Source organism: Rhinichthys klamathensis, unplaced genomic scaffold (assembly GCF_029890125.1).
Source record: "Rhinichthys klamathensis goyatoka isolate OS25496 unplaced genomic scaffold, OSU_Roscu_1.1 h1tg000127l_1, whole genome shotgun sequence".
NCBI lineage: Eukaryota > Metazoa > Chordata > Actinopteri > Cypriniformes > Leuciscidae > Rhinichthys > Rhinichthys klamathensis.
The window spans coordinates 2569599-2596252 of record NW_026606664.1 but is presented as its reverse complement, the minus strand read 5'-3'; the positions used below and the strand labels follow the sequence as shown (position 1 = coordinate 2596252).

At 39.7% G+C, this 26654-nt stretch overlaps 2 protein-coding genes across 6 annotated transcripts in view; one reads left to right on the top strand and one right to left on the bottom strand.

Annotated features, from left to right (window-relative positions):
- Positions 1-24: 24 nt before the first annotated feature.
- Positions 25-6489, top strand: LOC130089377 (rab GTPase-activating protein 1-like). The gene is made up of 7 exons (XM_056256673.1): positions 25-314; positions 1918-2028; positions 2106-2210; positions 2287-2370; positions 4030-4101; positions 4175-4372; positions 6355-6489. The coding sequence occupies exons 1-7, from the start codon at positions 183-185 to the stop codon at positions 6487-6489; spliced, it is 837 nt and encodes a 278-aa protein (XP_056112648.1). The 5' UTR covers positions 25-182.
- Positions 6490-8623: 2134 nt separating this feature from the next.
- Positions 8624-26654, bottom strand: part of LOC130089258 (interferon-induced protein 44-like) — a 59197-nt gene continuing 41166 nt past the window's right edge. For 2 of the 5 annotated variants that reach the window (XM_056256508.1, XM_056256511.1), the window contains 6 exons: positions 14372-14426; positions 9694-9889; positions 9433-9585; positions 9184-9355; positions 8980-9080; positions 8624-8902 (listed from right to left, as the gene is read on the bottom strand). In XM_056256508.1, the coding sequence (XP_056112483.1) occupies positions 8717-8902; positions 8980-9080; positions 9184-9355; positions 9433-9585; positions 9694-9889; positions 14372-14426 (863 nt within the window). In that variant the 3' untranslated portion in view covers positions 8624-8716. Of the gene's footprint in view, positions 8903-8979; positions 9081-9183; positions 9356-9432; positions 9586-9693; positions 9890-14371; positions 14427-14542; positions 15058-15608; positions 15650-15795; positions 15863-26654 lie in introns of those variants that run through there. The other 3 variants (XM_056256515.1, XM_056256513.1, XM_056256517.1) reach the window with 2 other exon arrangements.

The following is a 26654-nucleotide window of genomic DNA, read 5'->3' as shown; positions in this document are numbered from 1 at the left end:
TTTTTTTTTAAAATATTTGTATGAATGTGTGCTTTCACAAGCAACGTGCAGTGTTAAAAAGCCAAGCATGCTATTAAAGGAAGCTCCATTACTCAGTGGTTTCCTTGCTGTCACTTCCTGTTTACCCTCTCCCTCACTCACCCATCTAACCAATGAGATTCCCTCACTCACCCATTTAACCAATGATCTGTGGCGGGGGGTGGAGCATGGACAGGCGGTGTTGTATGTGTGGAGCGGTGCTGGATGGGGAAGGCCTCTGCGGTGTTCTTGTTCTAGTGGGTGTAGTATTCACTGTGTTGGGGTCGACGGTGCAGGTAAGCCTTCAGCCCACCAGCGCTCATTGGCTACTAACATCTGCCTGCATGTGTGTTTGTTTCTCTGATGATCCATTTGAAATGATGACCTCAAGCCTTCCATGTTACATTAACTGCTGTGCACAACCTAACCAGCAATGTGTGTGTTTGTGTGTGTTTGTAAATGGAAGTCAGATGACAGCTTTCCCCTTCCTGATAAGGAAATGTGTGTCATGTGAGGCAGTGGGAGACTCCCTGTGACAACGCCAGCTCTCTAATCAGGCAATGCAGAAGTCACACTGTGGTCATTTAGTGTGATTTCTCAAGACTGGATGTGAAAAACTGTTCCTAGATCAGCTTGTTATCCAAGTCTCTTTACATATGGCTCCTAGGCTCCTATAGTGTCAAGTTTTTTAGTCAGTGTGCAGCTTTTTGTGTGTTTCCTGCTTTTATTTGGGAGGGATAGTCTACTAAATTATGAGTTATGTGGAATATAATTCAAATTAAATTATTTTTGGAATATTTCATATACAAACATGCATGAATGCATTCAATTTCTGACTAAATTACTATTGCCGATTCTATGTGAGCCGTTTCATTTACCATTTTATATACGTTTAATTATAATTTTTGTAATCATGCTATTATTATCTCAATTAATTACTTTTTTATCATCTTTTTACTATTATTATTATCCCACATTTTTGTGTATTATTTGCAGTTATCTTAACTTATTACTATATAATATTTTTAGAATTGCAATTTTTTTTTACTATTGTTATCTTTATTTGCCATTATTATATTATTTGCCTATCTAATATTTTATAATTATAATCTTCTACTATTTTATGCACTTTTTTACTATTATTATATTTATTTATTTGACTATTAATTACTTGATCTTTGTTTTTTTACTATTATTATATAGTCTTTTAGTAATTTATATATTTGTGCTATTTTTTTGCTATTATTAATTTAACTATTTTTTATTATAATAATAATCTTTTATAATTTTATATAATTTATCTATTCAATTATGTTACTTTATTTACTCTATGAAATATGTAGATATATATTTACTGTTATTACAATATTTCATTGTTTTAGAAGATTTTTTGTTTTGGAATTATTTTACTGTTTTTATACTACTTTATTTCCTATAATTATCTTAATTTAGTAATTAATTTATTATCTATAATTTTAAATGATATTATAATATTTTACTACTATATATTTGTTTACTATATATAAGATAATAATTGGAAATAAAGAAGTATAAAAACAGTAAAAAAAAATCTTCTAAAATAGCATTTTATTAAAAAAATAAAATAAAAAATATGCTCTGCTGACGAAAAAAAATGAGTAACTGTCAAAATATTGAAACAGTCATTGGAGAATTTTAGTGACAAAATTAGTATATGTCCTTTTAATTTGTTGCATTCATGTATTGCAAAACGGTGCAGTTTACACAATCATGTACTTTCATACACATTTGTAATGCTTACATGTGAGTGCTTGGGAAATTTGAGTCTGTAGCTTGTGCAAAGCTAGCCTCGCAGTCTTTTCAGTCTCCGTCTGTTAACCTGCATAAAGTAATAAATGAACTGCGTATGTGTCCCTGCAGAGAGAAAACCGGCGACTGCAGGAGGCCAGCATGCGTCTGGAGCAGGAGAACGATGATCTTGCCCATGAACTGGTGACCAGCAAGATAGCACTGAGGAATGACCTGGACCAGGTATTTCTACACTAGTTAACACACTATACATCGGCTTTTGGTTAGATCTTGTGTGTTTAAAAGATCTGCATTCTCAGGCCGAGGACAAAGCTGACGTTTTGAACAAGGAACTGCTCAACACTAAACAACGTCTGGTAGAGACCGAGGAGGAGAAGAGAAGACAAGAGGAGGAGACGGCACAGGTACGAGGATCGAGGGCTCTATGTAGTATTAAACTTAACTGCTACAGACATGAACGAGACTGTTTTTGCTTTTCAGCTGAAGGAAGTGTTCAGGAGAGAGCTGGAGAAAGCAGAGTTCGAGATCAAGAAGACCACAGCTATCATAGCAGAGTATAAACAGGTATGCTTGAGTGTCCCAGACATATCTAGAAATCCCATAATCACCCCACACTTCAGGGCAGTGGGATTATATTGAAATAAGATAAATGATAACTGAATCAGGGTTATTATAATTAACTGAAACTAGAACCATAAAAAAAAACATTTGTTGCTTGAAATAAAATAAATGTTAACTGAAAAAGAAAAAATAATACTTTCATTTAGTTATAACTAAAACTAAATTTGAAATCAAAATGACAAAAACAACAAAACTACTACATTTAATTACAATCAAAATGGAATCATGGGATCAATGGTATTTCAAAATATTAATAAAAATATACTAAAATAAATAAAATGTTTAAAAAATGTAAACTACTTTTTATTTCAGTTAGTTGCGAAGGAAACATCTAATTTCCATTTTAATTTAACTTGATGTACTAAAATAACTAAAAGTGAAATCATGTCATCTAAACAGTAGAGAGGGACAATAAACAAAAACATTCTCGAGCAATTTTTAAAGGGAACACAAATAATACAGTCAAAATTGTACTTGTAGCTTACACAAAGGTATAGTTGTGTAAATATGAGTTAGGTTCATAGATTCAGCATGCGGTCATATTATAATAATTAAATTATCTTGTGTCATCCACATAGTATTTTAGGTTTCGATGTAAAAATACATCGGATATCATCTTTTTTTTTGGTCATGACTAATTTTTTAATGACACAGCATCATCTGTATTAAAGAGAAAAGAATCACTCCATCCGATGAGTAAAGTGAATACGATCGCCTTGACAGCGAGTTCCACAACTACTGAAGAACTATCCCACCACACTTGTGTGTGTGTGTGTGTGTTTGTGTGTGTGTGTGTGTGTGTGTGTGTGTGTGTGTGTGTGTGTGTGTGTGTGTGTGTGTGTGTGTGTGTGTGTGTGGGTGTGGGTGTGGGTGTGTGTGTGTGTGTGGGTGTGTGTGTGGGTGTGTGTGTAGGTGTGTGTGTGTAGGTGAGGGAAAGGTGGAAAGCAGCCAGTGGACCAAAGCACTGTGAGGCAAGGGAGGGGGGACTCCAAATGTTTCTGAACTTAAAATTATTCTGTACGTAGTAAAACACTACAAACGATTTAAGTATATATCATTATATTATTTACAATACACAGTATGGTTTTTAATGATATTTTTAGGGGGGACAACCCTCAGATGGGGTGGGTCCTGACCCAAAAATTACAAAAACTTCAATATCGAATGAAAATGGAAAATATAAAAAAAAACTTTCAAACTAGTAAAAAAAAAAAAAAAAAAAAAAATCCGGATAACACTAAAACAACATGACTGAAATAAAATGTTACAATATAAACTTATTTTATTTCAGTTAGTTGCTTGCCAAGAAACATTTTTTATTTATTTTTTATTGATGTACTAAAATACCTAAACACTAGAACTGAATTAAAAACATTATAGAAATAGATAAAAATTATAAAAACAACAAAAATGGCTAAAACTTCAACTAAATCGAAATTGTAAAATATAACAAAAAATGAATTCAAGCTAGAAATAAAAACTATAATAGTATCTCAATGATACTAAAATAACATCTTCAGGACCGTACATGTCTTTTTTAGTATTTATTGTGATGGATGGCGTATAATAAGATCTGAAATATGGTCTTTTTGTTTGTGTTAGATATGTTCCCAGTTGAGTACGAGGCTGGAGAAACAGCAGGCGTCCACAAAAGAAGAACTGGATATAGTTAAGGTGAGTAACTAGTCTTTGAGTTCTCTACTGTGGTCTGTTGAGTATGTGGCGATCATATCTCTCATTCCTCCAGGCTAAAGTGATGGCGTGCGAGCGCTGTAGGGAAGTGTTCAGCAAAGACGGACCCCTGCAGATCCCTGCGGTGAGTCAGGACAACCGGGACACAGACATGGATGAGGAGAAGGACTCGCTCAAGGCCCAGCTGAGAGAGCTAGAGCTAGAGCTGGCGCAAACCAAACTCCAGCTGGTGGAGGCCAAGTGCAAGATCCAGGTCAGTCGTCACGGTGAAGATAGATTTGTACAATCAACTTTTATCTGTTTAAAGGGAGAAATTTGTTCTAAACCACGGACTTATTAGTTTACAATAAACATATTTGAAATCAGTGTTTTATAGATATAGTTGTATCTCACTACATTTTAGTGCCAGGTTAACAGTAGTAAAGTCATAACATTTACTATTTGTAACATTTTGAGAATAGTTGTGTTTTCACTACGTCACTTTAATATTGATTTTCTTATGACTTCTCATATTCCAACTTTGTAGTTCTAACTTTTTGCTCAAAATTGAAACTTTATTTTCAAAAGTTACTACTAAAATTTCAGTGTTGCGTCTTGATTCACATAATTTTGACTTTTATCGAATTTTACAATTTATTTTCTGAATTTTGACTTACCTGTGATTTTTTTCTTTCTTTTTTTTTTTTTTTTTTACCTGTGAACTTTCACGCAATTTTGACTTACATCTCTGTTACGACTTTATTCACATGATTTTGACTTAAAGGTAGGGTAGGTCGTTTTTGGTCTAAAAAACTTTTTCCCAAATTTGTTTAAACTTTCTATATATATCAATGCATAATTAAAATGTAAGTACTCTGATAAAAAGAGTATAAAAATCGAGTGACTCTAGACCGTTTAATCTGCACTAAACACAGCTCATTATTTCCTTCCGGGACGAAACAAAGGATTGGCTTAGGCGACTGTCACTCTCTCGCAACCATGGCAACACCCCCGCTGCTACATGCGCTGCCCACATGCGCGCACTCGTTTGACTCGAGGAGGGTAAGAGACTAGTAAGAGACACAATTACATGCAAAACACGGCGTATATGTTATGAATCTTACACGAAATTCACCTTCATCACAGTGTAACTGATTGTAATGGGAAAACGTGTATCAATGCAACCTGTTTTTAGCTTTGCTTTATGTTACTAGCTCGTTAACGAATCAAACTCAATATATTTTAAACTTTACCAGTATCGATATGCTAGCTTGATAGTGAGTAGGCTACTAACAGCCATGTTAGTTGTTTATATTCATAATGATAAAGTTAGGTATTTTATTACATGTGAGTCTGACATGATGTCACTACATGCACTGCTCCTCTCCGCTCGGCGCTGGTAAGCGCGTCCTCCAGCTGTGAGCTGTCGGCATCGCGCGTTCATGTGTTTTGGGGGCGTGGTTTTGGAAGGAGCCCAGAATGGAGGGGGTGGAAGTGAATGGAGATAAGTAGCTGTGTTTATTACAGCCCTGAGAGGACTACAGACACTCGATTTTTATACTCTCTTTTCCAGAGTACTTACATTTTAATTATGCATTGATATATATAGAAAGTTTAAACAAATTTGGCAAAAAGTTAAAAAAAAAAATTCTACCTACAATACCTTTAAATATCATAATGTTACAACTCTGTTCACATGATTTTGACTTAAATCTCATAATGTTACAACTTTGTTCATGTAATTTTGACCTAAATCTCATGTTTCACATAATTTTGACTTAAATTTCATTATGTTACGACTTTATTCACATAATTTTTTTACTTAAATCTGATAATGTTACAACTTTGTTCACATAATTCTGACTTAAATTTCATATTGTTACGACTTCCATGTAATTTTGCTTTACTTTCATAATTTTGACTATTCTCATTATTTTTACTTTATTCTTGTCATTTTTACTTAAATCTCGTAATTTTATGACTTTGCTCACAAACTTTTGCTTTAATCTCATAATTCTTACTTTATTTTTGTCTTTTTGACTTAATTTTCAAACTATTACACATGTAATCTTGTACTGTTAAGACTTTATTCTCAAAACTTTGACTTTATCCTTTATTTTTTTGTGGCAACTAAAAAGCTGCTGTCGTATCTTTTCAAAGAAACTCGGCTAACAAATGCTGTAAATATTACTTGGCAGTTTACAGCCATGTCAGTTTACAGTAACTTAAATATAATTTGTTAATGTTATGTACCAGGAGCTGGAGCACCAGAGGGGCGTTTTGATGACTGAGGTTCAAGCTGCCAAAAACTCCTGGTTCAGTAAAACACTGGGCAACCTCAAGAATACCTCCGGTAACCAGTCACCCTCCTCACCCAAAGAGGGCCAGTAGAGGAGCGTGACCCTTCCGCTTGGCCAATCGGAGTAGAAAACAAGCTCTCTAATGAACACTACTAGCAACACAACATAGCAATGCAGTATTCCCTCGCATGGACTAATGAAGGACTTGAACAAACCTCCATCCAGATGCACTTACTACTGTTACAATTTTCTTTGCTTGCGATGCCACCTAGTGGATATTAACAAGTACCAGAGTAACTTTTATTATTACTTTTACCCACGTTCACCCCGTTATCCACTTCTGTGGATTGACTTTTTGTTAGTAAACTGTCAGTTCTGGCATGCAAGTACATAAACCATGACCTCTAGACCGTCAGTTTAAAGAGTCTAATTGTTTTGTTTTGCTTTACTCCGAGGGAATACTGCATTCTGCTTACCGTTAAAAGTAAAAAAAAAATTTTTTTTGTTTTTCTATATAGAAATAATAAATGTAACAGTTTTGTCATATAAATATGTATAACTATATGTTGATTTTTATTTTAATCTTGTACAGTTCTGAAAGGAAAGTGTTCCATTATTTTTTACGATTTTGAATATGAATGTCCTCTTTATAAATGTCAAATACCGAAAAGCACAGCAAATATAGACCACGTATGGAAACAAGCACCCCGTGACATTCCCCTTCCGTCCATTCTCGTAGTTTTCCGTTGCTGTAGACTGTTCATAGACGGATTCGCAGTGAGCACGTAATTCATCAGACGACGCAAAGCTTTCACGTCGCGATGGCCACACGATACTCATGCCAAGCTGCACATATTGTTTATTTTATGTTATTTAACAGGTATACATGAGCGATTCAGTGACAGATGCCATGCAGAAATCACGAACTTGTCAAGATGTCCGAGCCTCTTAAAAGCCATATGGAGTCAAAGTGTACACCTGCAATCAATTTCATCTGCTATTTGTCAGGATGTCCTTATTAATAGTTTTCCTATACGTGTTGTATTTCACCAAGCGGATTTGAATAATCTGCATGGCTCTTATTCACGCTAACAAGTCACCATATTTACACAGATATAAAAAAAAAGTTTATTGTCTTCTATTTTGTCATTTTTGAAACTGTGATTTAAAAATGCCAAACTAATTCTACAAATTAAGAAAGAGATGTCAGTTTAATATGAATTGATAATGCTGGTTACAGGTGTTTTTATATAGTAATCTACAGGATGGAAGATGTTGCGTCTGGTTTATTGTTGCTTCATCTGTTCCACTGTTCCAGCCTGCTGATGTCGTCTGTCTAGTAACTATCTGACAGTAAACATATGGTTCTTGGTCCATGTTTCATTTGATTCACACCTTTCGTTGTTTCAATAAACAGTAATGCTAATTCAGCTTTTGTCTGTATATTTATCTTTTCTGGTAGTATCTCAGCTTCACTTATTTCTCTCCTTATAATTTTTTCAAGGTATATTTTAGACTCTTGCCTTTATTTTATAGGACAGTGCAAGGGTAGACATTATTTGTATAATAAAATTGTTTATTATTTTTGTAACATAATTTTATGTAAACATTAAAGAAATACTCCTCTTATGACGAAGCGTCCAATGCGTGGTATCAGTAGTATTAGTAGTAACGTGTAACTGCGTCACCTTAAAATAAAGTGTTACCAAACTTTAAAACAAAATTAACTGCCCCTCAATTCTTTATAAAGAAATAACACAAAAGGTTTTGAAAACTTGTTAAAATAATTTGCTTATTTTCATAAAAGATGAAGATGACAAGGTGGACCTTGGCATGATGGTGGACAAATGCTTTAATGGGTGAAGAGAACAGGAACATCAGATAAACAACAAGAAACCCTCAAGCAATATATGATACTCTAAATATTAAACTAAAACCCCTCACTTGATTTGTTAAAAAAACGTGGATTCATTCAGTAACTAAATATCCGGCGTGTTGCATGTAAGTCTCTGAAAGAAAAATTGTTCACTTTATTCAAAACAGATTATTCTTTGTTCTTTAATAACATTCTTGCATAAATGTGATTACAGCAAATGCTACATCTACATCTATCCCCAGCTAGTGTTACAAGTACTGGGAGCAGGTTGTAACAACAGAACTCTTTGTGTTCGTTACATGTTCGACATTAACTCAAATAATCTGTGATTGTGGTTTACATGTCCAAGTGAGTTATATTTGTTGCAGACAAATTTTACATTTTAGTCTCAAACACAAATCTGGCCTCAGAATAGTTGAGGAAATTAAATAACAGCAGCGCGTTATATGGGGTGGCTCTCTGTGTGACCAACATCATCCAGATAGTCGTCTGCAAAGTTGAGCATCTGCTGTATAGCGGTGAGAAGCAGGACGTCACAGTTGAGCTCCAGCTCCAGCTCCTGACTGTAGTTCTTCACCGGTAACACACAAGACACCGGCACACCCAACCGAGAGCTCACCTCCTGCACCTGCAGAGACAAAACAACATGGCAGTCACTCTGAGTCCTGTGGGAACAGATCATGTGATCATGTGATCATGTCTCACCTTCGTCTTGATGTAGGAACTGGCATAAATGCTTTGAAGATCTTCCTCCACTAGAGGACATGCTTCATCTACTTTTGTCATCAAGACGATCTGAGCAATGCCTGAAAATAATGAGGTGTGTCACATCACATGCAACTATCAGCTAGCTCAATGTACAACCTACTTTGGATTAGTCACATGATTGGCATTAATATGTTCACTCACCCAGTGTGTTCACTTTTCTGCGTATGGCAGCGAGTTTTTCCTCTAGTTTGCTGGACATGATGGAGATTTTGGTGGCGTCGATCACATACACCACACAGTGGATCTTCTCCTGTAGAGATGCAGGTCTGGAGGCCTTTTGCTCATCCGGTTGAAACGCTGTTGTAGGGTTGAACTGAGGATTGAGCATGAAATGAACATTTTATCATTCATACTTCAACCGTCATTCATTCTGGAGAACAGTGCACTTACTTTATAGCGGTCTGGTACGTGACCTTGAAGAATGCTGCTGATGTCATCAATATCCAGTCCTGCACCCGATTGCTCCTCGAGTCCCATGGTGTCACACAACACAAATGGCAACGGCTTTCCTTCACGGCCGTCTTTCACTGGGTATGTGCGAAACTACCAACCAAGAAGAGAAACACATCAAGACCTGAAGTCATCAAGAGCTGTTCTTGACCTGAAGAGACACTTCTGTAGGAAACACTATGAATCCTGTTGAATCTGTACCTGTGTGGTGAGACTAGTGCCTGCAGATCCTGACATGGCTTTGCTGGTCATGCGGCCCATAAAGACGGAGTTGATGGAATTAAAGAAACTGGATTTTCCAGCACCTACAGGACCGATCATTAGGATTCTGACCCGACTCACAGACGGCATCATGGGTTTATAATTCCTGATCGATTCCATGAGCTCGTCTCTTCGTCTAAAACATAAACACATTTTTATAGGTGTATATCAAATTACAATAGAAAAATATAGCTGCATGCAGTGATGATGGGTCCAAACCCTGACGCCACCGCCACATCCGTGGCACTAGTACAACTGTGAATGACAAGCAATGTACATATAAAGCGGGTAAATGTAAAAGAACTGTCAAAATCGTTTGAATATGCCACATTTACTGCAGCCAGCTGGTGCCACTATGACCATGAACCACAACAGCCACTTCCACGAGATCAATAACATTTAGATGAATATCATGTCATAGAATGTTATAGGTCATTTTCAAATGAGTGTGAATTTATCATTTGCAGCTCAAAATTGTGTAAGTCCATAAGTATTTATCTTAAGATTTTTTTAATATTTGCATTAAAGGTGCATTGCGCAACTTTTCATGTTAAAAATACCTGTTTTTCTATCCTATACATGCTTAAAGAACTGCCTGATGGGCTGAATGAGCCCTTCTCTGCGCACTGAGATTGCCTCTATAATCCTGTACAGTAAAATATATAAGAGGGATTCGGGCTCGAATTTGAGACTGGGCGTGACGTCATGCGCGTTCACGCTCACCAGGCTATGTCTCGCAGGTTTGTGTATTCGCCGGCGCCGCCATTCTCCGTATCAGCGAAGACAACTCGTGCGTCAAAGTTAGAAGATGGATTCAAAGAGACCGGCTTGTAGTCCATTCCAAACCCCAACGCAAACTCCACGTAAAGTAAAGAAAAGAAAAATTTTGTCTAGTGCCACCAAAAGGTCCAAATTGGAGTCAGACAGGCGTCGGAGTAAGACGAGAGGAAGGCATTCAACAAATGGAGAGATCTCCGGTCTGCTCTTGGTCTCAAACGGGATCCTCAGTTGGCTTTTTTCTTGATAAAACGGTAAGATATAGCCCAGTCTCTAATGTTTGATACGGCCAATCTATGTATGACAACAAATGACGATGCGTAAAATGTGTAATACTTTAGCGTAAGCTAGATACATGTACAATCAGAATTGGTTTTACTACCATTGTTAGTGAACAGTTTCATAAACTAGGAATTGTGTTTGGAAGAATAGTACAACATGAAACATAAAACAGATCCAATAAAAGATGCGTGTGGTCCATGAGCGTGCACAACTCTGGTTGCAGTTTCGCTTGTCGCCAGAGGGGGCGTAGTTCTGCAAAAACTCAGAGACTTGCGTTTTGCACCTTTAATCTTATTGTAAAGTAACTATATAAAACTATGTTGTCAGTCTGTCACACACAGAGGTAGAGTAAGATCAATGGATTAACTGTTTCCCAGTTAGTTGAACCAGAAGATTCAACAACATTTTAAACCAAAAATTTAAATCTAAAGTGTGAGAGAAAGTAGATTTTTATGTCTAATATATATCCAAAAGCAATACCTTATAAAAGCAAGTCATTCTGAAAACACTGTTCTCAGCAACTTTTCAAAACAGTGTGAATTTATAATTTGCAGCTCAAAATTAAGTCCAGAAGTATATACAGTATCTTAAGGTCTTTTTTCTAATTTATTTAACCTAATTATTAAACTAATTATATAAAACCTATAGTCACTACAGGTGAACTGGATATATGCCTTTATTTTGTTATTCAAATTGATAGAAAAAGACAAGAGCTAAGAGATTTCTTATCCATTAATGCAGGCAAAAGCACAGCAACGAATAAGTTAAACTCTAAACAATCAAAAGTATAAAATAGACTGTTACACACACACACACAGAGAGAGAGAGAGAGAGAGAGAGAGAGAGAGAGAGAGAGAGAGATCAAAGGATAAGTTGGAGAAGGTTTTACCAGTTAGTTGAGCCAAAAAATACATTTCCAAAAAAAACAACTAAACTGTGACAGAAAGTAGTCTTTGATAATGTCTAAATATATATACAAATGCAAAAGCTAATAAAAGTTATTAATTATGAAATCCATTTGAGATATCAAAAATCTGCTGGCAATTTAGCATCCTCTGTGTTTTAGCTTCATCCTGACCGAGTTTGCTCATAATAGTTAACTTCCTGTTGGGCTGGTGTATGACTTAGATTGTGAAAGTTGTTTGGCCTGATAAGATCTATAAGTGTTTGAAGTTTGGTTACTGTAGGTGAAAAGGGGTGCGCTACAGAGCCCCTCAAATACAACCATATAAAAGGGTCCGCTGCAGAGCCCCCCATAACCCCCCCCCGTCCACTTGTGCGACCCTAATGCCCGACGATTCCAACGTGTGTTACTGGACAGGGGGGGTTATGGGGGGCTCTGCAGCGGACCCTTTTATATGGTTGTATTTGAGGGGCTCTGTAGCGCACCCCTTTTCACCTACAGTAACCAAGGCACAGTCTCCGAGCCACAGTCTGGCTTCCGATCAGGGTATGGTTGTGTTACAGCTACCACTAAAGTGCTCAATGACATTACATCCGCGTTAGATAGCAAACAACACTGCGCTGCTATATTTATTGACCTTGCAAAAGCCTTTGACTCCGTGGACCACAACACACTCATCCACAACTTATCAGCATTGGTGTCACTAATCACTCACTGGTTTGGTTCTCAAATTATCTTTCTCACCGGGTTCAACGTGTAAGATTTGAAAACCTTTTTTCTCATTCTCTACTGGTCACCAGGGGTGTCCCCCAAGCCTCCATCCTTGGCCCTACACTTTTCTCAATTTATATTAATAACATTCAGTTGGTAATTCACTCATTCACTTATATGCTGATGGTGATACAATCCTTTATGCCATGGGTTCCTCCCCTGATGCTGTTCAAGCTACCTTGCAAGATAGCTTTTTCCAACTACAGCAATCCTTAACACAACTCAAACACACTCTTAATACCTTCAAAACAAAAACCATGTGGTTTTACCGTAAGGGTACTACGCCTCCTCCAGCCCTAAAAATCACCACTTGTAAGGGGGCTATTCTAGAACAAGTCACTGCATATAAATACTTGGGCATCTGGTTGGAAACTTCACTTTCTTTCTCCATCCACATATCAAAGCTGCAATCTAAGGTGAAGGCCAAGCTTGGTTTCCTTTACAGAAACCGCTCTTCCTTCACCTCTTCTGCCAAACTAACTCTTATTCAAATGACCATTCTACCCATGTTAGACTATGGAGACACTATATACAGGGTTGCTTGGAAGTCCACTCTATCAACTCTTGACACTCTTTACCATTCCGCTATCAGGTTTGCCATAAATGCTCCTTTCAATACACACCACTGCGCTATATATTCATCTGTCAACTGGCCCTCCCTTCACAATCGCCGCAAAATTCACTGGTTCACTTTCATTTATAAGACCCTTCTCGGCCACTCACCTCCTTACTTGGGTCACATGCTGCAGCCCAAGCCTGTCACATACAACACCCAGTCCTCACTTCGTCTTCAATTATGTATTCCCAAAACTAACTCTGCATTTGGTCTTGCTTCTTTTCAATCTGCTGCCGCTCGCGACTGCAATGCTCTGCAACATATTCTCAAACTAGATACACTAATTTCAATTTCATCTTTTAAAACTATTATATCATCCTTGTTCACGGACACATGCAGTTGCTTCTCTACATAATCATTTTGTGTTGTTTACTGTGTTGTTTTTTAAATTGTATTTAATGTACTTGTTAACCTGTATGTGTTTCTAATGTACTGTATTTATTTTAGCCCCATTTCCTTTCCCTAAGTGGTTATTCCACTTGTCAGGCCGCCATTGTAAATAAGAACTTGTTCTAATGACTTGACTGTAAAAAAAAAAAAAAAAAAAAAATTGTGTGCAAAGTTTCAAGAGTTTTTGAGCATGTTAAGGCCCCAAAAGTGCCCAAAATGTGAAATAAAAATGTACCTAAAGAAAACATCAGGGCCATTCGCCCCTTAAAGGACAACTCCGGTGCAAAATGAACCTCGGGTGTAATAACACATTGGTACAGACTAAATCGTTCCCTGAGATTTGTTTTCATGATAATCGAATATAAAGAGTTTTATCTCTAAAAACAGTTTAGCTTATAACGCTAGTATATTGGGCATCGAGTAAGCAAAAAGAGATCGCTAGTTAATACCATTAACAAGGCTCAAATTAGCCCCACACTAACACGGCAGCATAATGAGTGTCCTTACATGCAAACCGAAGCATTGAGAACTTTGTAAGTGTATAGACAGTTTAATAAGAAGATACTTTACACAGACAGTACAGTTAGAGCATACAGACAGGAGCCATCTTGGAAAAAAGTTAGTGGGGCTAATTTGAGCCTTGTTAATGGTATTAACTAGCGATCTCTTTTTGCTTACTCGATGCCCAATATACTAGCGTTATAAGCTAAACTGTTTTTAGAGATAAAACTCTTTACATTCGATTATCATGAAAACAAATCTCAGGGAACGATTTAGTCTGTACCAATGTGTTATTACACCCGAGGTTCATTTTGCACCGGAGTTGTCCTTTAAGGCTTTAATGAACAAAAGATCTCAAAACCTGAGCAGAAACATACTCAGCTGTCCACAGAACGTTCCTCCATGGTTTCTCCTCAGCACTGAATTGAGAGCCTGGCACAATAAGTAAAATGTTAACAATAAAAAACAAAGTTATTTAAAAGGACTGAAACTTATTGTACATGACTACATGTGCATATTAAACTCTTTTTTTCTGATGATCGACTTACTCTGCTCCACTTTTTTGTACACCTCACATTCAGTCAATTGTGTGTCGTTCCCATACAGTGTTGCTGTATCAACACTAAATGTATTCCCTCCTTGATTTAACAAAACTGGTTGGTTGTTGAAGCAAAAGTACAACTGTTGACCGAAGTTGGGTCCTCCAGCATCATCAAGACGTGCATTATATCCACTGTTAATTTTAATGCACACAGGGATCTTGCCTTGAAAGCTGAACAGGAATATGTCTGGATCAGTAATTTGCTGCCCGCTTTGAGCATACTCTACACTAGTGTATCCACCAAAGATGTAGCCTACACTGTTGTACGCTACAAGTAATGTGGGACCCTGACGGTCACATCGCTGATGGAAGGCAGAAGCATTATATCCATGAACAGAAGCTTTGTAGAGAAGAGTCAGTTCAACATTCCCCAGCAAACCACAGAGCTGATTTATTTTCTCCTCTGTTAAATCAGAAGTGAGGGAGTCCGTGGTAACATTTCTGACTTGTCTTTTATGCATCCTTAAAGACAAAGACATGCAAATAAAACAATTTAAATTGAGCTTAATGAATTAATATTTTCAGTCAACACATTCCACTAACAGGGTACACTTTGGGGTCCTATTTTATTAATTAATTAATTTTTACATCATGATTAGATGTAACCAAATTTACCAAGTTTAAAAACTTTTTCATTTTTAGTACATTGTTGTCGTGTAAACATACCCCACATTTTAGTAGCAGGGTTGAAAAGCTGTACAAATCTCAGGTAAAATGAATAGAATGTAAAATTAATGTTCTATTGATATAAAACACACCTATATACAAATTTGTCTATTTTGTTTATTTAAATATAAACTATATTTTGTTTATATAACAACAGCTAAAAACAGCTCATATTTAGTTTGATGTCCTGCTGATAATCCACATTTTCTGAAGGATAAGTACCTTCTTTGAGTGGCCATTTGTTGAAAAAGTTAATAAAAAGTCACTCTTCCCCTGTTTGTGGCTTGTGTATTAATTTGTTTGTTTGATGTACTAATGCACAATTGAATTTTATTTTTCGTACTTACTTTCCTTTAAACTTGCTGTTCATTGCTTCTGTGAATTTCCACTGTACAAAGAGTGTGAATTGGCAGATCAAAATAAAATCATTTCACAGCATATTTTCCAAACACTAATCAATCAATTTTTTTTAAACTAATTTAGAATATATGTATGTTATATTTTATACTCTTATAATATGTATGTGTAACTTACCTTTCGTAGAGCACTTGCAGTGTGAAAAGACAAACTGAAATGCTTCAACTTGTTCTTAGGATGTTACACCCAAGTCAAACCTGTTCTAAGTTCCTTAATTCATGTGGTACAGTACAGGAACGTTTTTTTTGGATTGAAATGTATCAACAAACAATTAATGAATTCCCAGGTATCTCTAAAACAATATGTGTTGAGGGAGATGAAAAACTGCACTGATAGTTTGAGCAAACAGATGTACCTGTGGTGTGGGAACCGCCCAGATGAAAAGCACTATATAAATGTAATAAATTATTAAACAGTAGTAACATAGTGAACACCAGAGGTTTCCATGTCTGTCACATGGAGTTTCAACTAAAGTTTCAACTAAAGAGTTCTAACATACATGATATACATGACTCCTGTTTGACAGTAAAATATATTAAAAACATTTTGATATGCTAAAGAAAAGTTGTTGTATCTTTGTAATTTTTTGGCATCTTATAATCAAGTCAGTTTGGGATTATATTCGGAGAGTACCATAAGAGTTCATTGACATTTGCCTGGGTCGAAAGTGGCAAATGAAGGATAAATCTGGACATAACCTTGACCAAATTACCTCTGATGATGTCAGAGCAGAGAAAAATAAGCCCTTGATACTGCAAAAAGAAGCATCATACAGGCCTCCAGGGTGATGCAGCATATTAACTCAGTGTCATAATATTTAATTGTGATCAGGAATCCATACATACAGTTTTTGCTTATGCCCATATAAGGAATAGCTCATTCCAAAATGGGCTTTACTCATAGAAAGTTTCATTTCTTTTAGAACAGTGTGAAAGTCCTAATTTGTACTATTATACTGATGAGTGGTACCCGGTGGGGTCTTCTGCTGTTGTAGCCCATCCGCCTCAAGGTTGTGCGTGTTGTGGCTTCACAAATGCTTTGCTGCATACCTCGGTTGTAACGAGTGGTTATTTCAGTCAAAGTTGCTCTTCTATCAGCTTGAATCAGTCGGCCCATTCTCCTCTGACCTCTAGCATCAACAAGGCATTTTCGCCCACAGGACTGCCGCATACTGGATGTTTTTCCCTTTTCACACCATTCTTTGTAAACCCTAGAAATGGTTGTGCGTGAAAATCCCAGTAACTGAGCAGATTGTGAAATACTCAGACTGGCCTGTCTGGCACCAACAACCATGCCACGCTCAAAATTGCTTAAATCACCTTTCTTTCCCATTCTGACATTCAGTTTGGAGTTCAGGAGATTGTCTTGACCAGGACCACACCCTAAATGCATTGAAGCAACTGCCATGTGATTGGTTGATTAGATAATTGTATTAATGAGAAATTGAACAGATGTTCCTAATAATCCTTTAGGTGAGTGTACATTGATCAGAACTGTCGAGGATAACACAAGAAAGTTACAAACTCAGGCTATGTTTACACGGAAACGATCTGAAGAGAAAACGCAAAAGTGGCGTTGCATTATCACTTTTTATTCTGCGTTTAGACGAGCGTTATGGTTGGGAAATCCGCGTGCATATGGTGACGCAAAAGTGTTTGAAATTCGATGTAGTATGCACTCCAGGCGGCTAGGTGGCAATGTGAAGCACTGGCACACAACACCAATATCTTAGAATATTTTGTACAACTGTTGAAAAGACTCTTGTATGTTTTTCAGAGCTGCTAGTGCAACTTGAAAGTCCGACGTATGGAAATAATCTGACATGTTGGTTGTTATTTTCCTGTACTGGCGCATGCATGTGGCGTAAACGCGTACGCGACGAGAGCCGCCGTGAGCAGATTTGCGTTTTTACTGTTTAGACGGGAACGCGACGGTGGAGCGTTTTTTAGATTTCCACTCTGGAGGATGGTTTCACTTTTTTGCGTTTTTAAGCCCCCAAAACGCCGTTGCCGTGTAAACGAAAGGCACATCCGATAAAATATTTTTACGTTTTCACCCGGAATCGTTCTCGTGTAAACAGGGCCTTAATTCCATTGTGGTCCTCGTTGTTGTCTGATAAAGATGGCCAGACAAGCTACAGATGACTAAAAAGTACCCTGTACACTCAAACACATCCAAATACATATAAAATAAACACAAATACATACACTAAAATAATAAATATTCCAAAAACTACATAAAAATAAATCTAATTAGCATTTAGCAACCATTCACCACATGCTCGATTAAAACGGCAATCTGACTGACTTGACTTAATCTCAACTGGGAGTTTATTCCATTCCATTGCTGCCATGTACAAAAAGGTGTTTTACCCAGAACAGCTCTTAAATCTATATGGAACTATGTCTGTGGCACTGCCTCTAGTAGCTATGAGAGTTCCTAATAACAGGGTTCTTACACATTTTCCATTTCAAAATTCTAGACTTTTCCAGACTCAAATTTCCAGACCATATATCAGACCATTTATAAAGTGCCCCTATTATGCTTTTTCGATATTCCCTTTCATGCAATGTGTAATGCAGCTATCTGCAAAGTTATGAAGATGAAAGAGTACACGTTAAATAAAGTTATTGTTTCTCAAAAGAATCTACTCTGAACCGCCTAAACAAGTCGTCAGGAATTTGAATCTTACTTCCGTGACGGCTATACGTCACTGGGTAACACATTTGCCTAACGATGCCCACAGCTATATTGTGCAGTTCTCCGTCTAACGTATGCACTATTATTAATACAGTTAATGATAGTTCACACAATAAATTAGAAATATTATCGGTTTGTTGATGCACATACATTTGTTAATGGTGATGGTGAGAAAATACAGCTGCAACATCTCATAATGTTCCTCAAACTGATTAGCATATCACTGAGAAACACTGAGTCCTGCTCGAGTCGTCCTTGCAATGGAGATTCAGGTTGAATAACTAGTTCTTCCAATGTTTCATTATCAGACTCACGCTCGGATTGATATGGTAAAATCAACATCGACTGTCTTTACAGTGTATAATCACTGAGGACTGAGGAAGCCTCCGGAGCTGAAGTTCAGTTATGGTAATGGGCGTTTAGCTTCCGACAAGCGCTGTAAGCGGTCGACCAATCACAAAAGACTGGGCCGTCCGGCCAATCAGGGCAGAGCAGGCAGCGGAAAGGAGGGATTTAAAGAGACTGAACCATCGGACAATTCGTTTGAGAATCATTGAAAAATGTGGTGATGTACAATGTATATTATGAGAAAATGAAAACGTTTGTTGTAGGAGATCTCCAAAGCAAAATTAATATTTTCACCCCCCAAAAAACGGTTTTAAGACAGTTATGTATATCTTTTGCTGTAGTGTCAGTAGGAAATATCAGTTTACATTTCCAAACATTTATTTTGCCATTATAATAATCCAGTGAGATTTTTATATGCATAGGAGTCTGACAACAGCCAGTATGCTCCACACAGAGATCTGATCTCACCATCATCGAGTCCATCTATTACATGAAGAAACTGAAAAAACTACTAAATCCAGAAGAACTGCCGCAACGTCTCCAAGATTTTTGAATAAATCTTCCTGAAAAGCTATGTGCAAGTCTACCTGGACAACAGCTGTTTTAAACGCAAAGGGTGGTCACAGCAAATATTAATTTGATTCAGTTTCTAGAAGCTAATTGATAAATAAAATCTATTTATTACATTATTTTGGAAAGCATCCTCAATGTCTCAAACGTCTCACAGTACTGTAGCTTTGCAGGAAGGTTTCAAACATCTTGGAGACGTTGCTGTGGTTCTTCTGGATTTAGTCTGTCTCAGTTTTTTTCTGTTTCTTCATGTAATCACAGAAAGGCTTGATTATGGAGAGATCAGATCATACCGGCTCTTGTCAATCCTTGTGCAAACAAAAAAAATCTCACTGGATTATTTGGCAAAAAAAATATGACACGAAATGGGCTGATGGCACAATATGGCTGTGTGCATTGTCCTATTTGCTAAGTTATAAAAACACTGGTGCTTAAAAAAAGTGGTCAAAATTTGGCTTTCATTAGGGCAGTACCTGCCCTACTCTTATCCTATTTCAAGGCCTTAGGTCTGCTTTAACACATACTCTATGGCGGCCAAGAAATCACACAGTGAAATGTTCTAATGGTGCAATAGGTGGCACAGTGTCATTGTCTATGCTAAGTTTAATGGTTTCTCATGCGCACACGAAATTCTGCATATGTTTTATTTTGCAAAGATCCTTTTAGTGGCTCTGTAAGAATGCTAAGAATATCATGAGAAGATATTATAACCTGCATTTTTGCATAATGAAAAAGTGCACCTTGAGTTCATTCAGTCGTTTTTGACAATCACTAAACAGCTGTCATGAAAACACTTCTTGTATGATACATTTTTTTTCATTAAATTCTTAATTTTCTATTATAGAAATCTAAATAGAGTCAATAGTCTGGAAATGCAAATATTTTTCCATACTCTGCTTTCTTTTTTCCATACTTTTCCAGACCTGGAAATTACTCAAATCAAATTCCATACTTTTCCAAACTGCGTAGGAACCCTGTTATAAGCTTAAAATAATCTTTAAAATACCTTGGCTCATTCCTATACAAAATTTTTCGTGTTTCAACTGTCTCACCCTGTTTTCGACTGTCAGCCATTTTAGATTCTTAAGTTCAGAAGAGCCGACATAGTTAATTTTCTTGAGATTTAAAATCAACCTGACTAATTTATTCTATGCCGTTTGAAGTTGAACTTTTATCCTCTTGGGCGTGCTGCTGTACCATGTAGTACAAGCATAATCGAAGTGTGGCTGAATCACAGCATTTGTTAACTTTATTAGAGTTTCTTTATTTAGAAAATGAGCCTTACGTGCCAGAAATTTAATTATTTGGTTCACTTTTGTGATAACCCTTTGGCCCATATTTTCTCCACTCAAATACCTATCTAAATCACAGCCTAAATATTTAACACAATTTTTAACTTCAATCTGGGTACCACCCACAGAAATTCTGAGCTCAGGAGTCCTACTCAACCTTATTTTTGAACCAAATAGAATAGATTCAGTTTTGCCTAGATGCAAAGACAGTTTCTTCACTATCAGCCATTCGCTTATGTTCTTTAACTCATCACATAAATGGTTCTCAATAACTTTTTTGTCTTTATGGGAGAACACCAAGGCTGAATCATCCGCGTAGAGAAAAAGATTACAATTGCAAACAGATTTCATATCATATACAAGAGAAACAACAATGGACCCAGGACACTACCCTGTGGCACACCACATGTTATTTCTTTAGCCTCAGACAGAGTGCTGTTAATATCAACTCTTTGATGCCTCTCAGTCAAGTAGGCTCGAATCCATTCACATGCCATACTGTTAAAACCTAGGGCTTTTAGTTTAATCAGCAAGATCTGATGGTCAACGGTGTCAAATGCTTTCTGGAGGTCTAACAATACCATGCCACAGAGTTTAACCCAAATCGATCTCTCTTCTTAAATAATCTGTCAAATATAATAAACACGTATTCGTAGAATAAGATGTTCTGAAACCAGATTGCAATTCATAAAACAAATCAAGAATTACTAATGTAATTATATACACTCACCGGCCACTTTATTAGGTACCCCATGCTAGTAACGGGTTGGACCCCCTTTTGCCTTCAGAACTGCCTCAATTCTTCGTGGCATAGATTCAACAAGGTGCTGGAAGCATTCCTCAGGGAGTTTGGTCCATATTGACATGATGGCATCACACATTTGTCGGCTGCATATCCATGATGCGAATCTCCCGTTCCACCACATCCCAAAGATACTCTATTGGGTTGAGATCTGGTGACTGTGGAGGCCATTTTAGTACAGTGAACTCATTGTCATGTTCAAGAAACCAATTTGAAATGATTAGAGCTTTGTGACATGGTGGAAGTAGCCATCAGAGGATGGGTACATGGTGGCCATAAAGGGATGGACATGGTCAGAAACAATGCTCAGGTAGGCCGTGGCATTTAAACGATGCCCAATTGGCACTAAGGGGCCTAAAGTGTGCCAGGAAAACATCCCCCACACCATTACACCACCACCACCAGCCTGCACAGTGGTAACAAGGCATGATGGTTCCATGTTCTCATTCTGTTTACGCCAAATTCTGACTCTAACATCTGAATGTCTCAACAGAAATCGAGACTCATCAGACCAGGCAACATTTTTCCAGTCTTCAACTGTTCAATTTTGGTGAGCTCTTGCAAATTGTAGCCTCTTTTTCCTATTTGTAGTGGAGATGAGTGGTACCCGGTGGAGTCTTCTGCTGTTGTAGCCCATCCGCCTCAAGGTTGTGCGTGTTGTGGCTTCACAAATGCTTTGCTGCATACCTCGGTTGTAACGAGTGGTTATTTCAGTCACTGTTGCCCTTCTATCAGCTCGAACCAGTCTGGCCATTCTCCTCTGACCTCTGGCATCAACAAGGCATTTCCGCCCACAGAACTGCCGCTCACTGGATGTTTTTTCTTTTTCGGACCATTCTCTGTAAACCCTAGAGATGGTTGTGCGTGAAAATCCCAGTAGATTAGCAATTTCTGAAATACTCAGACCAGCCCTTCTGGCACCAACAATCATGCCACGTTCAAAGTCACTCAAATCACCTTTCTTCCCCATACTGATGCTCGGTTTGAACTGCAGGAGATTGTCTTGACCATGTCTACATGCCTAAATGCACTGAGTTGCCGCCATGTGATTGGCTGCTTAGAAATTAAGTGTTAACGAGCAGTTGGACAGGTGTACCTAATAAAGTGGCCGGTGAGTGTATTTGCTCTTGTATTATTTTCTCCAATACTTTTGATACAACTCCCAAAATCGAAACTGGTCTAATTGCCACCTTCTAATTTGCTCCCTTTTTTATATAGCGGAACAATAGGTTACTGTCGTAACCGCGGTTCTCTGAAACATCGAGTGGAGAGATCCACCTATGGGAAGGGCATCCGTACCTGACCTCTGCAGAAGCATCCAATTGCACCAAGTCTGGCTAACAGACAGAAGCACGCAGCCAATGCCAGGTGAGGCCACACCCCCTTACCTACGGGCATATCACAGCTAGGCGCGCTGCTATTCCTCAGTAAGTATATTCGCTTCTCGTGCGGCAAGCGGGGCAAAGCAGGTGGATCTCTCCACTCGATGTTTCAGAGAACCGGGGTTACGACAGTAACCTATTGTTCTCTCTCATCATCTCGTTTCGAGATCCACCTATGGGAGAGACGTGGACAGCTCCCCGATTGCCCAATACACTCACAGTGAGGTTCTGAAGGCCAGAGAAGGACGGTCACCTCAGAGAGGCGGTGCCTGACACGTCCCACAAACATGACCCTGCAAGTTTTCCACCACGCTAACTGCTGTGGACAAGCAGGGCATGAAACATGCATGAGACACATACATGATAATGGCCCCCGCACCACCAATGCACATAGCTAAACCCAAGAAGGAATGCGAATGCTTGGTGACAGGAATGAACATGGCCAGCCGGCTCATTCACTCCTCGTTGGTTAACCAAACGGGGCTGTGGGAAAGGGCTAAGATGACCCTACCCCTAGGACCGAGTGTGCCACCGAAGTTCTGGTGACATCCAACCGGTAGTAACGCTCAAAGGTATGAGGAGAGGCCCAGCTGGCCGCGGAGCAGATGTCCTGCAGTGGCACTCCCCTGAACAAAGCCCAAGAGGCGGCTAAGCCCCTTGTGGAATGAGCTCTGATGCCCCTTGGGGCTGCACTCCCTTTGCTTCATAAGCTATAGTATAGCGTCCACAAGCCAATGTGAGAGGCATTGCTTTGAAATGGGACTCCCCTTGTGCAGGGGAGCCCTTGAAACAAAGAGCTGGTCGCTCTTGCGGAAAGCACTGGTCCTGGTCATATATGCTTGCAGAGCACGGACGGGACACAGAGCATTCAGCCCCTGATCCTCCGGGGAGGCAAAGGGTGGAGGGTGAAAAGCGGATAGCTCCAAAACCTCCGAAGTGAACGCAGGGAAGCATTTCGGCATGAAGGCCGGGTTAGGCTTAAGGAAAACCTTATCTCCACTTAGGGAGAATTTGGCGCACGAGGGGTGAACCGAGAGTGCATGTAGCTCACTGACCCGTTTAGCAGATGCCAAGGCCGAGAGCAAAGCTGTCTTGAGGGACAGCAGCTTAAGGGAAATACTCGCCAGAGGCTCAAAATGATACAGAGACCGCGCTTCCAGCACCATGGAGAGGTCCCACTCTGGAACAGATCTCCTGATGACCGGCAAAGAGCGGCGTGCACCCTCCATAAATCTGCGGGTTAGAGGGTGCTGCCTGACAGTGGAGCCCTCAAAACCCACATGACAGGCTGAAATCGCAGCCAGGTAGACCTTAATAGTGGAAAAGGACCTGCCTCTTTCCATGAGGTCTTGCAGGAAACACTAAATATCAGGCACCGAGCACTGATAAGATGTGAAACCACGCCCATCATACCACCCTTCGAACACTTGCCACTTACAGCCATATTGGGATCGCGTGGAAACGGCCCCGGCATTCTGAGTAGTGGCGATTACACGCGGCGGGAGCCCCAGTGCATTTAGGTTCGTCCTCTCACGGGCCAGGCCCAGAGAGCCACCCTGTCCGGGTGGGGGTGGTAAATCTCCCCGTTGGCTTGGGACAGTATGTCCGTGCGAGGGGGGAGGCGCCATGGCTCGGCGTATAACAGAGGGATTATCTCTGCCAGCCACGGGGCTTTGGGCCACCTGGGTGCTATCAGAATGAGAGACAGGCCGTGCTCTCTCACCCTGGCCAGTGTGAAAATTATCAGGCACAGGGGAGGAAAAGCATACAGCAGCACTTTGGGCCATGGGTGGGCCAGTGCGTCTGCCCCGAGGGGCGCGTCCACGTCCTTTAGCGAGAAGAACATAGGACAATGGTGATTTTCGCGTGAGGCGAAAAGATCTACGGCTACCTGTCCGAATCTCATCCATGACCTCTCCACTATCTGCGGGTGAAGACGCCAATCCCCGTAGATTGGGTTTCCCCTCGATAGCAGATCCGCGCCTCTGTTCCGAATGCCCGGGACATGAGTCACGCGTAATGACAGAAAAACCTGTCTGCTCCACACCAAAAGCCTGTAAGCTAGAGCGTGGAGTTTCGACGAGCGCATGCCGCCCTGACGGTTGATATAAGCCACTGCCGTGGTATTATCGCACCGTACTAGAACGGGATGTCCCTGCAGGCAAGGCAGAAAATGATTCAGAGCTTTCCAAATGGTAAAAGCTCTAAATAGTTAATGTGCGCTGAACGTAGTCTGCTCAGCCACAGACCGTTTACCGTTCTGCCTTCCTGGGTGGTTCCCCAGCCTGTTAAGGACGCATCTGTCGTCAAAACTTTTCGCATCGTAACCGTCCCGAGGGGGGTTCCCCGTGCATAAAAGTTCTCGCTCTCCCAATGGCGCAGGGCCGCCGAGCAGGCGCGACCTGCGCCACGCGCCCAGTCACCGTTACCGACCGGCAGAGATCGCGAATCGGGCTGAAATGTAGTGACAAAACCCATTTCGTGAACGCTCTCATTCTCAGGAGACCAACGGCACAACCTGGATTGATGAAGCCATGAGACCCTGCAGCCTGAGGCATGTGCCATATTGTACTCTCGCCCCTTCTCTGAACTGAGACAGACAGTCCATCAGCGAGCGTACGCGCTCTTGAGAGAGACGCGCTCGCATGGAGACTGAGTTCAATTCCATGCCCAGGAAAATGACATTCTGACTGGGAGTCAGATTGTTTTTGCTCGCATTCACCTTGAAATTGAGGGATGTGATGTGCGCGAGCACCCGGCCGGTGTCCAGCGACACCTTCTCCTTTGATTTGGCTATGATGAGCCAGTAAGTCAGAATTCTCAGCCCTGATAGTCTCAGGGGCGCCACGCCCACCTCCGCACACAAACAGAAAGTTCGGGGACTCAAATTGCGCCCGAACGGAAGAACTGTGAATTCGTAACAAATGCCTTGGTAGACGAAACGAAGATATTTCCTGTGTGGAGGGTAGATGCTTATGTGAAAGAAAGCATCTTTCAGATCGACTGATGTGAACCAGTCGTTCTGCTTTATGGCACAGGCGAGAGAGCCTTGTGTCACATTCTGAAATTGTATTTCCTCAAATGTTTGTTCAACACTCGAAGGTCCAATATAGGGCGGGGGGCGCCACGCCTTTTGGAACATGAAAATACCAGGAATAAAAACCATGGTTTATCAGATTGGGTGGCACCATCTGAATCGCTCCCTTGTTAGGAGGGAGGAAATTTCCTCTTTCAGAATGCGTGAGGCGTTTTCTTCTGTGTGAGAAGAGAGAACGCCGTTGAAATGTGGAGGTTTTATTGCAAACTGCAGCTTGTAACCCTGGGTTACGGTACGCAAAAACCCACTCGGGCGCTGAAACGGCTTGCCAAGCCGCTTTGTGACTCGCGAGCGCCCCCCCTCGGGCCGGAGCGGAGCTGTATGGGCCCAGCTGGTTCATTTGTGATGCAAAGGCACCATCTAGTGGGCACACTAGAGGCGACATGCAAGGGTTCGGAGGGATTTTCCTCTCTCTGCAGTGAGAAGTTTTCTCTGCGGAGAGAGGTCTTCTCTCCAAAACGAATTCATTTGATTCGTAGCTTTGTGTGTTTTGTGTTGGGCAAACACTGGGGCCGAAGCCTTTATTGACAGAGTGAGTGTGGTGTCCACTGTGCTGAACTTTCCCTCACAAGGTGCCCCCAAAAGTGGGGAAAAACACATATCTCCTGAACACATGAACTGGGCAGTCTCAAGTGCAGGCAGAAAAATAATATCCGCGGAGAGAGATACTCTCTCTGTAACGGATTTATTTAATTCGTTTTTTGTGTGTTTTTTTTTAAAGTATTATTTAGTTATGTGTGTGTTTTGTGTTGGGGAACACAGGGGCCTTCCACAAACAACGTCCA